General features: G+C 39.2%; 1 protein-coding gene across 3 annotated transcripts in view; it reads left to right on the top strand.

Annotated features, from left to right (window-relative positions):
• PPP1R12A (protein phosphatase 1 regulatory subunit 12A) overlaps positions 1 to 14,334 on the top strand; it is a 123,894-nt gene that overhangs the window by 51,441 nt on the left and 58,119 nt on the right. For all 3 annotated transcript variants that reach the window (XM_064450133.1, XM_064450140.1, XM_064450124.1), the window contains exon 3: positions 13,055 to 13,173. In XM_064450133.1, coding sequence (XP_064306203.1) covers positions 13,055 to 13,173 — 119 coding nt within the window. The remainder of the gene's footprint in view (positions 1 to 13,054; positions 13,174 to 14,334) is intronic.

Genomic DNA, 14,334 nt, shown 5'->3' with positions numbered 1-14,334 from the left:
CTTCCAGCAAGCGTAAGAAAAGCATGTTTCAAAAGTAACATAGAAGTCAGTGACAGCTACACTTTTGTGCAAAAAAATGGAGGAGGGAGATGTCTCCTGAGGGAAGAATAGGGTTTCTATACCTTCATGCAGTGGGTGCTACATCTGAGTAACCGTTTGCCAAATGTTGCTGATGGGAAATCCACTGAGGGTGGATATGTAAAAAAATACAAATACAGAATACGTAAATACAAATGGCATCTTGTTCAGAAAATCCCTGAAAGTAGTTGGAGGCTGGCAAGGTATTACAGGAAAAGTAGCATGTATTTGCCATGCTTTTATCCTCCTTGAAGATGTACTCACTTGTAGACAGGCTAGTTGTTAAATGGTCTAACTTAGTATGGTTGCTTTTATGTTTGGGAGGCATGTTTGATACACGTAGTTGCACATACAGACCATAAGACAGCACAGTTTCAAAATACACCTTCTTTATTTTACAGGTTTTAAAGGCTGAAACATATGATTACAGTTAGGAAGATAATAACTTCCTAAGTTCAGAACCTCCTCACTCCATTCATTTAGGAAGAGAATAGCAGCTTGACCAACTCTGCTGCACTAAAACCCAGCTCACCCGCCTTCCTTCCTGCTCAAAGTTTCCTATGTTGTATCCCCTCCTTCCCCTAATATTTAAAGCAGACTTTAAAAGGCTTGTGTGTAACCACTGCCTTGCTGCTGACGCCCATCTGTTTTTCCAGACTCCAGACACCTGAAAGTGAACCCAGCCAAACTAGTTTGCTGAAGCCTCAGCAAGCCATTTTCCCGGGATCTCTCTATTTTAGTAACAGTCTATTAAGACTAAACGAGTGATCATTGTCTGGTATATGGAGGAGTGAGAGACAGTCCTGCAAACCTGTAGTTGAATACATAGATGTTCAGTGATAAGTGGCTTACTTACAGCTCTAATTGCCTTGCAGGGACTGCTGTGGGTGCTGGGTGATAGTGATTCTTGCCGGTGGTACACGAACGAGACCAGTGCTCATCTGGCAATAGCTAGTAAAGGGAATTCAGTGCAGTTTCACAATATGCTTAATGTGATCTAACTTGAGACTACTGCAGAAACAGATAGTCATTCCCTTCTCTCCTTGGTTTTACCTCCTCCACAGGCTCTTACCCCCCTCTTGCATTATCTAATGATCGCACAGCAATGTGGGAATTATTAGCATAAGACAGGCCTTCAGGGGGTTTGGAGGGTTTATTCTCTTTTGGATCAGTGAGCTGATCTGGCTTGCCAGCAGCAGTTGGCATAGATACGTAGGTATAAAAAAAAAAGTCTGGGCTGTTTTTCAGACATAGCTTGTACCTCTGATCAGAAGCCTGGCTGCGGAGAGCTGCCTGTGCTGAGGTGGAGTCCTCTCCTTCATCTCCCACCTCATGAGCCTGAACCAGCTGGTGCTGTAGAATGTTCTTCCACGATATCTGAGGGTGGTGGTACCACAAAATATGTTTCAAAGCAGTTTTTTCTAATCCATTTCTCTCTTAAGTTTTAATAACTTGATCATCTGGATCTATTACTTACTGGAGCGTTTCTAATCTAAACTCTTTTGCGGTAACCCATTATAAGCCTAGAGAGCAAGACATTATTTAGGCAAAGCAGACTGATAAAATTGTCAGGGTTGGCTCCCATATCCTTCAACTTTGTTCCCAGCTATGGTTTTAACTAACTGAGTATGAAGTGATGTTATTAGTTATTCAGAAATGGATCTTTGGAGGGTAATCACAAGTTTGGATTTATGAACAACAAGGTGAAGTTGGTGGTCTGATGTAAACCATATGCAAACTGATGATGCAAACTGGTATGGGGTTTGATCTGATAGAGATGCTACAAGGTGAATGAATGTTTTTGTCAGGATTCAAGATGTTACTTTAAATGACACAAAGAAATTTTAACTGGAGGAGTAGAATTAAAAGGAAAACGGACCAAAGATGAAACTTGATACAACCACCTCAGAAAATGAGGACTTCAGAGGGTTATATTATAAAACAAGCCCCATGACAATATAAAAGCAGGGGAAGAACATTTATTCCTACCCAGAGAAGAACAGCTCTTCTAGAAGGGTGACTGACTTCTTACAAGTTGACACTGGTAAAGATGCAGTCTTTGTTTTGAGAGCTGGAGAAAGGTCACTGCAGGCTTTGGAAGATTGTTTCAGTTAATTAATTTCTATTTGCTGCCTTGCTTCTTTCTGGAAGAACAGACTGGGAAGAAAATGTTAATGAAAGAGAAGATATGCTACTATGGTAGTCTGTCCCATGTGTCCCGTGTCCTCCCCCCCACCCAAGACAAAGTGCGGTGCTGGTTCTTTATCAGCAGCATAGAAGTTGTTCCTCCTCCAAACTTGTATTAGACATCTGCAAGGATAACACTAAATTCCATTAGAGAAAAGAATGGAGAAACTTGGAGATCAGTGAGCTAGTATCAGTTGGTATTTTCTTTTGTGACGATGTACTGTGGCAGTGTACTGTTTTCAACATGTTTTTGCTATATGTGTGTATGTCCTAAAAATAATGAAACACTAAGTTGTTTATGTCGATGGTGAAATTCCCCTTTTAAAATCATGTCATGTGGTAGTTCAGTGTTTTCTACTCTGTAGCTGTGATCTGATGTTTGGCTAAAAACCAGCTGGCAGCAATACACAGTAAGATATGGTTGATGGGTTAGAGAAAGTTATAGGACCTAACTGATTTGATACCTGTTTGTTCAACTGAGGAGAGTGTCTAGGAGAGCTGATCACTCTAGGATGCACAAAGACAGTGCATGCTCTATAGCTGCCTTCTTCAGATTGGATTACTGTGTACATCTCTGCTTCTGCCCCTAAATATTTGTTGGTTTTGTTTTGGTTTTCTGTTCTTCTAAAGGTAAATTTACTAGACCTTGAAGTTCAGAGGTATCTTCTTCAGATACATGAATTTAGCAGAAAGTATCTTCTTTCTTTTAATATGCTTTAGCACTTTACTGGATTTCATGAAAAGTCAAGGGACTGATGCCCAATGTAAAGCTCAGAGCGCACTAATTTTTGTCTGAAGAAGATTTTTGAAGTGCAGCTCATGTCTAAAAAAAAATGTCCTGCTTGGAGAAGTGATGTACATAGGAAAGTTCATAATAGTTTATCACAGAGCATGAGTTTTATTGGTATCCTGAGAACAATTTCGAGTAGATATCTTACCTATGAATTCTGAAGTTAAACGCGAGCATCTGAGCAGTACATATGGAAGAGAGACATACAGAAAAGTGATACATGTGGAAGCCTGGGAGCTCGGGTAGACTCCTGAGAAACATAACGTGTCAGGTACCCCCAGATGATGGCTCGTAACTGCCCGTTGCCATGGATTGACTCCAATTTTCTAGGTGTGACTGGAACACGTGAGGGCAGCTCTAGATATATGAGCAACCACGTTTTGAATTGAGGAAGTGCTTGGTAAGTATGGCATACTGTCACTTGTGAGGGCCTCCTCATCAACTAATTAAAAATTGCTGGTTTAGAGAGAGGAAGTGATAGCTTCTTCTTGGGCTATGGAATCTATGGAATTGTTAGTGCCATTAATAACTGAATATAGCATTTATTCAGTTATCTGATATAAAAATAATTTAATTCACAGTAAAGTCAGGTTTGAGTGTTGTTTTCTAGGAGGAAACGTGGGTTTGTCTTAGGTTGTCAGTTCTGTGCATCTCAATTTTTATTTTCTTTGAGCTTTTTTCTCTGTTGTGAGTTTAACCCTATTGTGCCACTTAGAGTGGATTTTCTAATGACACCAAAGCAACTTATGACCAACTTATACTTTCTTACAGCTAGCTGTGTCTTCTGTTGGGTATCCTAAACTACATTTTGGTGCAAGTGATCCTACTCTGTGCATATTTTTCTAGTCTTATCCGTGACTGAGGCAGGATAAAAGCTTCTTGAATTCTCCTGAAATCGTGTAAACGTAGTGTGGTATCTCTAGAGACATAAGGCTCCTCTGCATTGATGAGAGTGAGTTATTTGGATACAATTCAGATACTAAGACACAAAAAATGTAATTTTTTTTATAAACAGCAGGTATGACAGCAAAGTAGTATAAAAAAGGAATTACTTGAAACCTCTTGATTACAGATGAGGTACTGCTTGTCAGATTTTAATAAAGAGTAAGAGTTTCTTTTGGAAGAAATGGATTTTCAAGAAGGTTTCAAGAAAGGACAGGTAAACAACTGCTATGAAATGCAGGTTCCTGATATCTAATGAGAGGTCAGACTGAGTTCAGTACTCCTGGCGATGCTAAAAGCCGCATCTGATAGCAGTGTTGCTTCACAGAGAGATTTGGTCACTATATTATTGCATAATATAATTACAAACAAGATAAGTTCTGTGATGGAGTGATTATATCTATGCTAATATTTGTTTAAGCACAGCAAAAGAATTGATATTTGATCAAATTTTTCTGATACAGATGCGAACACTTGGCTGTTGGAGGAAGACAAGGTTGTTAAGTTAGGTCCATCCTCAAAACTTCCGCTAAGTATAAAGCAGCAGTTAAAAATCAGAATTTGTTGTGCTACTACAGCCAAATAGCAATGCTACTCTTGGAACAAGGCAGGAGGGATGGTGAGCTAGTGCTGTGACCACCTCTTGTTGGTGAGTAATTAGCTGAGGGAGGTGGGCAGCAACATGAATTCCCTTCTTCCTCCTCCCTTTCTGCCTCCATGCCATCTTTAGCTCTGCTTTTTAACCAGTATAACTCAGTCTGTGACACTTCCATACATCATCACAAATGCTTGGAGACTTGCTACAGGAAAGCATCCTGAGCACAGAGAGCATTGTGAGCTAGAGCTACTGTATGTGCTCTCCTGCAGCTGCAACAAGGTATTTTTCAAACTCAGCATTCATTTTTGTACTGTAGGGTGCAAGAAGGATAATCAGGTTTAGGTAAAAAGAGTCTTTATGGAGCAAAAAAATAAAAAACCCTGTTATCTGTGGTTGAAAAAGAACATGCGTTTTTGTTGTCAGGCTTCATAATCTTTCAGAATTCCTGATACTTTTTGAAAATGTTGGACTTAAACACATTGGTTTGATAGCTTAAAACTTGGTTAATTCTCTGGGGATTGAATTTTTTCAGCAGCTTTGTTTTGTTTAGGAAATTATGTGAATTTTGACAGTATTTGCCAGAAAACTTCATATGCCTGAGCTTGAAGATCAGCACACATTTGCTAGCTAGTGTAAAAAGTATTTGTTTCTTAACTTTTCAAAGACTTCAAAGTAAAGGAAACGCTTGTTCACGAAGTGCACATTTGATATGGACTTTAAAAATACTTTTTGTTTCACTTTCTGTTTTTTATTTCCTGCTGAAGTTTTTGCCCTGTATTCATCCTGGCATTACCAGGCTCCCCGCCTTTTTTTTTTTTTTTTTTTTTTTTTTTTTTTTGTAAACAGGTTATAGCATATGTTTCCCTATATAGTGTTCGTCATGTTTCCTACTATCCTCTTCTCAGTCACTCTTTACTTTCACCTAAACATTGCTCTGCCACCTCTTGTATGCATACAGTAAAATATGATGGCTTAGTTGCTTTTCATATCCTGCACGTAGGAACTTGTCCTGCTGCATCTTTGCACCATTAATGTTCAAGTGGCTGCCTACATACAAATATTTTTAGAGCTTATTGCTGGCTTTTTTCAGAGGTTTCTTTGAACACAGGGGGACTAAAACTAACCAGGAACTGTTATCTACACTGTTTCTTCTATGCTCCAGCATACCACAAAGGAAAGCAGACGTGATTCTAGTTACTGTGCTTCCTTGGGCATGCAGGTTGCGGTGGAGGCTAGGGACAGCCAGCTGTACGCAGAGCTCAGTGCTGTGTTGGTACATTGTGGAGTGTTGGCTTCATAAACATAAATATGTTTTTCATGTAGGTACAGTATTTAGAACTGATAAAAGGTACTCTTTGCATAGGGGTAATTTTTTCTTATCTCTGTGTTAAAACACTTTGATAGCTTTGGGAAGATTTGACAATTTTGAAACAAAGGTGTGTGTCTGTCCACTATGCCTTCTGTAACAGCTTTATGAGAAGCTGGATTTGCCGCTATCTGGAGGAGCTCTTGCATATGGAAGGACGTAAAAAAGTCTTCTCAAAATGGTCTGTAATATAGAAAAACTCATATGCTGAAATATGGATTAGGCTGGTGAAAACTGAAAAGAAATGTCAGTGCCTATCTGCTTAAAATAATTTGTCCATTTTTTTCCTCAACTATTTTTTTTAATTAATTTTTTTAAAATGTCTCTAGTTATCTGAAGTTCTCAGCTGTTATGTTCTGCAAGAGGAAATCATAAATTCAGCTTAGATCTCTTGTTGGTATCAGCTGTCTTAAAATCATCACTCACGTATTTCAGGAGAAATAATTATCTAGTTTTGCCAAATAATCCTAATTGGCCTTATTTCACTTGGTGTTTTATGTAGCTGCTGGCTGATGATACTGTTCATAGGGGGAGCCTTCCTATTTGGAAAGTGCTGTGGCAGTTTTTTTCCAAGAGAGAAAGATGTGAGCAAGACTCTTCTGGAATTTGCAAAGAAACATAACCTTAAAAGTGCCTGAGTTTTACCCTGATTTGATTTAAATGTCATCACAGAAGCCTGTCTTCTTATGTCAGTCTGTATTAAATTCTAAATGTTTAGAGGCAGAAGGTTGAGGCACAGCAGCGACTGACAGCGTGGGATGGTGTTTTGCAGAGTGCCTGAATAAGACAACCCTATGAGTTTGACTTAATTGGTTTAAAGTCATTTGATTTCTTCTACATCAGTCTGAAAATGATGCAGGAGAAAGTATTCTTGGCCCAATTAAAATTGCACAGTTTTGGTACCAGTATTGAAGGTGGAGCCTTCATTTTCTTCTGTAAATCATAGATTGAGGAGGAAAGACAACTGCAGCACTATCTTAGCTGGGGGACAAGGGAAATCATCTGTAGGTTGTCACTAAAGAGGACAAGGAGATGCCCCGTTGTGCAGAGCAGGGTGCTGTGCGGGGTGCAGCCTGCCTGGGCAAGCAGGGCTCCTCTGTGCCTTGTGAGACCGGCCAGCCACCTGCCCTGTTGCACACATTTTAAAGCTCTCCACCAAATACTTACAAGCGTTACCATATCTATTTCCAAAATAGTGAAATTGTGACTTTTTATCGTTACATTTATATGGAGTTTGAATAATGTGTTTAAAAGTGAGTGTGAGGGTGCATGAGGGAGTGTTTGAGGGCCGGCTGGGTACTGGCTGTTCACTTGTATTCAACCAAATGTACATTTTTCTTGAAACTGGCCCCACTGACACAGGGCATATATGTACCACAACATAATTTAGCACAATGTTATTCTAATGCTATTGTATTTGCTTCAAGTTTATATTATTTAAGATTAAAAAAAAAAAGCTAGGCCTTTCTTTAATAAGTTATTCTGTGAAGTGTGCCTTAAAAATTCAAGAATCACATAGAAGCTGTGATTTTATCTCTTGATACGTTGTATATGCTGGTAGGTATAGCTTTTTGCCTTGCCTTTTTTTCTGCAAATTAAAAAAAACCCAAACAAACCAGACCCAAACCAAATTTATTTTTTCATTCGTTACTTCAGATGACGGCTTGCACAGCTGCATGAACACAGTGTCACTTTTTCTGTCTTTGGCTCCTATTATCATTCAGTTAAGACACTCATGGAATTAATTTAAACTCCAGCATCTATGGATTTAAAGAAAACCAGCTGGGTTTAGCTGAAGTCACTAATTAGTTAAAGTCTATTAGGAGACTGGTTGTGCTGTTGGGAGACTGGTTGTGCTGTTGGTTGGTGCCCCCGCTAGCAATTAAGACCTGTTTCCCTGGAAGGCCACACTGAACGTGTTTATTTTAGATGTAAATGCAACATGTTGAACCTCTGTTCAGCAAGAGATTTTTTAGGAGGGTTCCTCCTCACATTTTAGGAGTTAGAGATTGCCATCCAGTCGTCCGACTTGTCTGAAGGGACCTCTTGTTTTCACTAGTGAGTCTCCAATGAGTTCAGTAAGCAATTTTTAATGAACTGAATCAGTTCAGTGGCCATTTCCGTGCCCTGCCTTGTGCATGCCACCATTCTGGTGACCTTCAGGTTCAGCGAGTACTTAATTATATCCCTAATGACTTCGCAAACTTGTTTCCAGACATTGTGAACTGGGGCAAGGTTTGACTGCAAACATAGGCCCCTCTTTCTGTTGTTGAGATAAATAGTATTAAAATGTTATCTGCAGCATATCTTGTTTGCAGCTAACAAACTTCAGTAAAGCCAAAGTTTGAGTGTCTTCCAGATTTTTAAGTAAATGCTTCCTAAATTCACAAATAAGATTCAAGTTTGGATATAACTGTCTTCAGAGAGAGGTGTCTTCCTCTCCATTTACTTTGTGTCTCTATATGCATTTCATTAGTGCATATAGGGACACATATAGTTTGACTTACACACACACAAGTCAGCTGTAAGGGTTTTTTTTGTTTGTTTGTTTTTTAAATCAGAGTGTAGGCCAAGTTGCTAGGTAAAATTTTTAACTTCCGGTTCCTGAGTCTGGTTTTGGTGTGGGCTATTTGGCTTTTGTACAGTAATCTCAGAGGGTTTTTATTTATTGTCTCAGCAATACTGAGATTCCAGCCCTTTATGAAAGTTATTAAAATGTATCTTTCATAAAATGATGGGAGAGAGTCTGGGTTTCATAATAATTCTAGAAAATAAATTTTTCATGTTTTTTTTTCGAAGTTGCTAATTTCAGTCTATAATAGCTATTGAGGAATATACAGCAGTGATTCATAAAAGACAAATTTGAAACAGAAGTATTTTTGCCTTCATAAAACAATGGTATCACAAAGCAAACTTGTTCTTCCAGTCTTACCCAGACTACATAATGCTTGTCATGGAAACATCAGGGCAAAAGTATCAGGAATTATTTTATTTTCCTGCTCTTGTCTTTCCTAGTATTCCTGGGATACTTGCAATTCTCTGTCATTAGACCACAAGAGCATCTAAATGTGCTTGGTACCTTTAGTTTCAGTATCAACACCTGAAACCTTTAGCTCCAAAAATAAGCATGGTATGGATCAAGGTAGTGTTTCCTTCTCACTTATTTACATTTTGAATGAGCATCTACCAGGATGTTATAGAAATTATTGGATTTTATGAATTATTCTTCTGTAGCTGTCTGCTGAACATTTTGCAACAAGTGAATTGCAAAAGACACAAATTTAAGTGCTATACCAAAAGGTTTTGTAAGTAGGTGACGGTGGGAGTCCTACATGTTTTACTCTTCTACTGCATCCAAGTTTGCAAAAAGCACCTTTTTCTGGTATCCAAGGGCATGGCTCTGGACTTTTTGATACACAGATCCGATTTCTTTTTCACAATGTGCATGTAAGTGTATCAATTAAATATCAGCCGAAGAAATTAAAGTTCTATTAAGTTTACTTTCTTTAAAAAGATGGCATTTCAAGTTGAAGGTAGCACCTACTTAATAAAGATAAAATTCAACTAATTATTTGCAGGATTTTTAAAATATGGATGACACTTTTAATGTGCATACATACCTACATGCAGCAATATGCTGTTGCATGTTGAAGATTTTGGTATATGGTACCAGAATAACTGAAATGTCAAATACACTGTATTTGAAGTTATACTAATAAGTTTTAATTAACATTTAGGCTGAAGTACAATTTGTTTGGAAAGTAATTTAAAAAACCCCAAACAACTAAACCTTCTGATTTTTAGGATTATTCAGGTAGTGGCTTCTGCTTAGCTATGCCTTAGAAACTTAGAGCATCGTTCTCTTGGGCTTGTTTACCTAATCTGTTTCCTTTCTGTGTGTGCTGCAGAGTCAAGTTACCTACATGTCGGAAATGATAGCTCCTCTTCCACTTGGTAGCACTGCGTTTCCTAATTAAAGCTATGATCCTGTAGGCACCAGGGTGACTACATGCACCATCTGTACCCTGTCATTGCTTTGCTAAAACTATTTTTACTGTAAATGAAGATAAACACGCATGAACTTTTTCAGGACAGGGTCATGTTACTGTGTGATGTGGAAAACAGAACAAACATGGCTTTCATTACCAGGCTTAAAAGGTGTCTCTCAAATGGTTGGAGTTTGGTTTATACTGAGTATTGCTGTTTCACCTTTAATTTACTTGTGGGGATCACTATCAGTTTTTTGGTGGGGATAGCAGAGGGGAGGCCTAGCTGGAGTGGCTGAAGGGAGGTTGGGAAAGGACCGTTCTCACTTCCCTGGCAAGAAGCATATGCAGCTTTTTGTCTTTCTCTTGCTTCTCCCATCCCCTTAAATCCTGTGAACTTGGGGCAGGTTCACCAGGTCTTACTTTGCTGACCCAGGAAAACCAAAGCCCTGTAAGCTCATGCAAAGGGGAACTCAGATGACTGTACTTCTCCAGCCCCACTAATCCCCCTAGCTCTGCTGATCTGATTTTGGTCTGTAAGCAGCTTCATTTTTGGAGTCTACTTTAAAGGATCATTTGATCATGAAGTTATTCATATATATGAATAATAACTTTCTGAAATGCTACTGTAGCCTTTTGTTCATTCCCTACACTTCCTTATGCATTCCTTCCTTATGCATTGTCTATAAGTTAATGAGCAGGTTGACCAAATACAACCACTTCAGTGAGATATGTATTTACCTTACAAAAGTAGCTAAATTTTTTTCTGTATAGGCATTATCTGGAAACAGGTAAAAACCAGGTTTTTTAAACATAACTTTTTTCATGTCTATATTAGAAAAAAGAAACTTGAAAGAACATGAATGTTGACTTGGGAATTTTTTATAAAGATATTTTTGTCAGTGCTTGTGGTGGGTTGACCTTGGCTGGACGCCTGGTGCCACCAAATTGCTCTATCACACCCCTCCTCAGCAGGACGGTGGGGGGAGAAAATGAGAGGGGAAAACCCCCTCGTGGGTCAAGATAAAGGCAGTTTAATAAAAGCAAAAGCAAAGGCCGCGTGCGGAAGCAAAAGGAAAACAAAGATTTTATTCTCTGCTTCCCGCCAGCGGGCGATGCCCAGCCCCTTCCCAGGAAGCAGGGCTTCAGTATGTGTAGAGGTTGCTCCAGAAGACAAATGTCGTAAATAATGAATGCCCTCCCCTTCCTCCTCCTTTCTCTTAGCTTCTATTGCTGAGCGGACATCCTATGGCATGGAACATCCCTTTGGTCAGCTGGGGCCAGCTGCCCTGGCTGTGCCCCCTCCCAAGGTCTTGCCCAGCCCGGCCTGCTGGTGAGGGGGGAATGTTGGAGAGAGCGCCTTGGTGCCGTGCAAGCACCTTTCGAGCCACCAGTACAACGCACGGCACGATGAGGGGCTGCCAGGGGGAAACTCTGTCTCAGCCAGACCCAATACAGTGGTTGACTTCGGTTTTTGGATCAGCGTTTTGACTTTGTAAGAAAGTTATATTTCCCCACTGCGGCTTGTGCCTGTGTAGCAGGCACCCTGCGTAGCAATTACCTGATCTGTAACCTGGCAGGCTGTGTCACTGTTAAAACAGTATAGCTGGTGTTGCTGAGAAATGTTGTTACTTTGTATTAGATTTTCATTCCTGCAGAAGTTGAGTCTTTAAACTGGAGAGAGATAAGAGTCACAGCAGCACTCTTTTAAGAGGAACAGGATAAAACCAGCACTGCATACCAGCACCAAAGTGAGTGGTGGCAACTGATGGTGCATATCCTGGGAGATACGGTTACAGTTCTGAGGATTCATTTCCATTTTGTGATCTGTCAGTTCTTACCTCTTCTTGACATAATTACAGAGGTTTAATAACAAGTGCTATTTAAATCATTAAAACATAGAAATGTATGAGAGTACTTGATCCTGAGTTATTGAGTAAATATAAGGAAAATATGATCCTAGATTTGGAATCTGTTATTGTTAATTGGCAGTAGTTAAGCAGAAATACCTCAAAGCATTTGTATTGGTGTTGGATTAGTTTTGTGATTGGCTCCTGCATCATCTGGCATTCTGCAGCAGTGAGGTTAAGAAAGCACTTTTGATTTCATGCACCTGTTACCAAATGGATAGCTAGCTCTTCGGGTCTGAGTATTTCCTGATTATTTTTTTTTTCTCAAATATATGGAAAGTCTAAATTAAGCTCTGCAAGACAGGAGGTATCTTTGCAATTTTTCGCTTGTGTTGAGTCCTGTCGTGGATCAAACAGTTGAATTTGTTAGGAAAGTGGAAATGATATGGTCAGAAGGTATAAGACTGGTCTGTATTGATGTTTTAATTATTGTTCATTGTCTACTTAGAAACAGACTATATTAAGCTGGAGGTCCTCAATAACTTTATGGTTTAATGCAACTTATTGCTGGAATTGATACATTTAAGTTAATTTGAAATTCAGAAATAAATTCCACTGAGTCTGGATTGTCGACTCCTAAAACAGTAGTTACTTTAAGTAAGAAAACACTTAGTGGGATTGGAAGAGAGTGTGAGGTACTGCTTCCTTTCTCCCCTTGCCTCTTTCCTCACCAAAAGCTGACCTTACAAATACCTAGGAGTAGAGGTGATTCTGGTTTTATTAACTTTATGAAGCTGCCTCAGAGGCCAGGAGTCATCATTCTGGCAAAGTATAGAAACTTAATGTGCCACTGAATCTGGAAGGCTGAATTAGGAAGAGCGGCTTAATATGGGGAGCTCATGGGAATCAGTGGTTCAACCCCTATTAGCCTTGTGTTCGCTTTTGTTCATCGTCTAACTGTTTTCTTCTTTCAGTTCTTGCAAGTAGGTGTTTAAATGTGTCAGGAGTCCTTGTGGCAAACTGAAGAGCAGAGTGCTATTTGTATTAATGGGTATTATGGTGAAAAGACATACAGGTATTCAGGGTTTGTAGTCAGTCATGAGGTTTTTCACTTATACGTAATACGGTTGTTTCTATGAATAATATGTGTGCATGTATATACCCATTGCATATGGTATCCTAGTGGCTGCTATTTTTTTGCATCAGCTTTACTATGTTGCTTATGGGTTGTGTTGGTTTTTTTTTTTCAATTGGCAGGTATTTAATTAGTCAAGGAGCACATGTGGGAGCTGTAAATAGTGAAGGAGACACTCCATTAGATATTGCTGAAGAAGAGGCAATGGAAGAGCTGCTTCAGAATGAAGTAAATAGACAAGGTAATTTTGAATATGGAAGGATATTTTAAAATATATTTTGAAAACTTATGCTAAACTAGGAATTTTTAAATCAATGATTTTATTTTCTAAAGAGAATTGTCAATATAATGTATAGTGCTCAAGCTGTCTTCTAGGCATTTTTACTCAGCCCAGTCTCTTGTGAAGAAAGAGTTCAGAAGTGTTGAACCCAGGTGTTGACTGGATTCCTGCATTCTCTTGACTCAATACAATTTAGGTGGTATTCAGATACTATGGATGGTATTCACTGCATTGGAGATATAGACTTCTGTATCCCATCTTTAGACTGTGTCTAAAGAGATTCCTGCCTTAGAGAGGAGAGAAATAGGCACTTCTAGGGTGACTCAGATCTCAGTTTTAGGATGAGATTAATCCAGCTCTAAGGTAGCTGCTTCTTTCTGTTGACTACAAGAAATCCTAGAATAAAACAAGAGTAAACAACTCTACTGTATTCTGCAAATCACCCTTTGTTTCTGACCTTCTGAATGCCCTTCTACAATGCCAAATGTCTGAAAGTACTTCTTCGGATAAGGAATCTTAGATTGCACTTGTTTTAGGCCTGAGAACCTATCATGAACCTTTAAGGTCCTCCTGGTTTTGTGTACTCTTCCGAGAGCACTACATAGGTGAGCATTCATGTAACAGTTAATGGGTAGGTATCAAGTATATTGACAGTATTGTTTAAAAATGTATACCCTAAATATATGCATCTTGCTCCCAGAAAATTGCTAGGGCAGTACTGGCAGTGGTGTCTTTACAAGAGAAATTGGCCTTTGAAAAAGCATATTGACTTGGTTTTCCCTGCTTTTTTTCCCCTCCTTACACTGCTGTTTTCCATGTTCCAGTCCTCAGGTGGGTTTTCCAGTGAAAGATCTTGGAAAGTTTCTGCTTTTTCCATTCCACAGAGGAAAGAATATTCCATTGTTGTTGACTGACAGTCTTGAGTCCAATAGAAATGCACTGCCATCCCAGAACTCCCTGTACAAGAACTGGGGTGATGTGGTCTGAGTTATATATTGAGGAACATGACATTCAGAGTGAAGATGGAACCTTTGCGGGGGGTGTCCAAGGCGACTGCATCTACATTACTTCTAGACCCCAGCCTACCTCTTAAAAGGCTTCTTCCTTCTTAGAAATGTTAAT

The sequence above is a fragment of the Phalacrocorax carbo genome, chromosome 1, assembly GCF_963921805.1.
Source record: "Phalacrocorax carbo chromosome 1, bPhaCar2.1, whole genome shotgun sequence".
Taxonomy (NCBI): domain Eukaryota; kingdom Metazoa; phylum Chordata; class Aves; order Suliformes; family Phalacrocoracidae; genus Phalacrocorax; species Phalacrocorax carbo.
The sequence above is the reverse complement of the archived record's forward strand: the minus strand, read 5'-3'. Positions and strand labels throughout refer to the sequence as shown.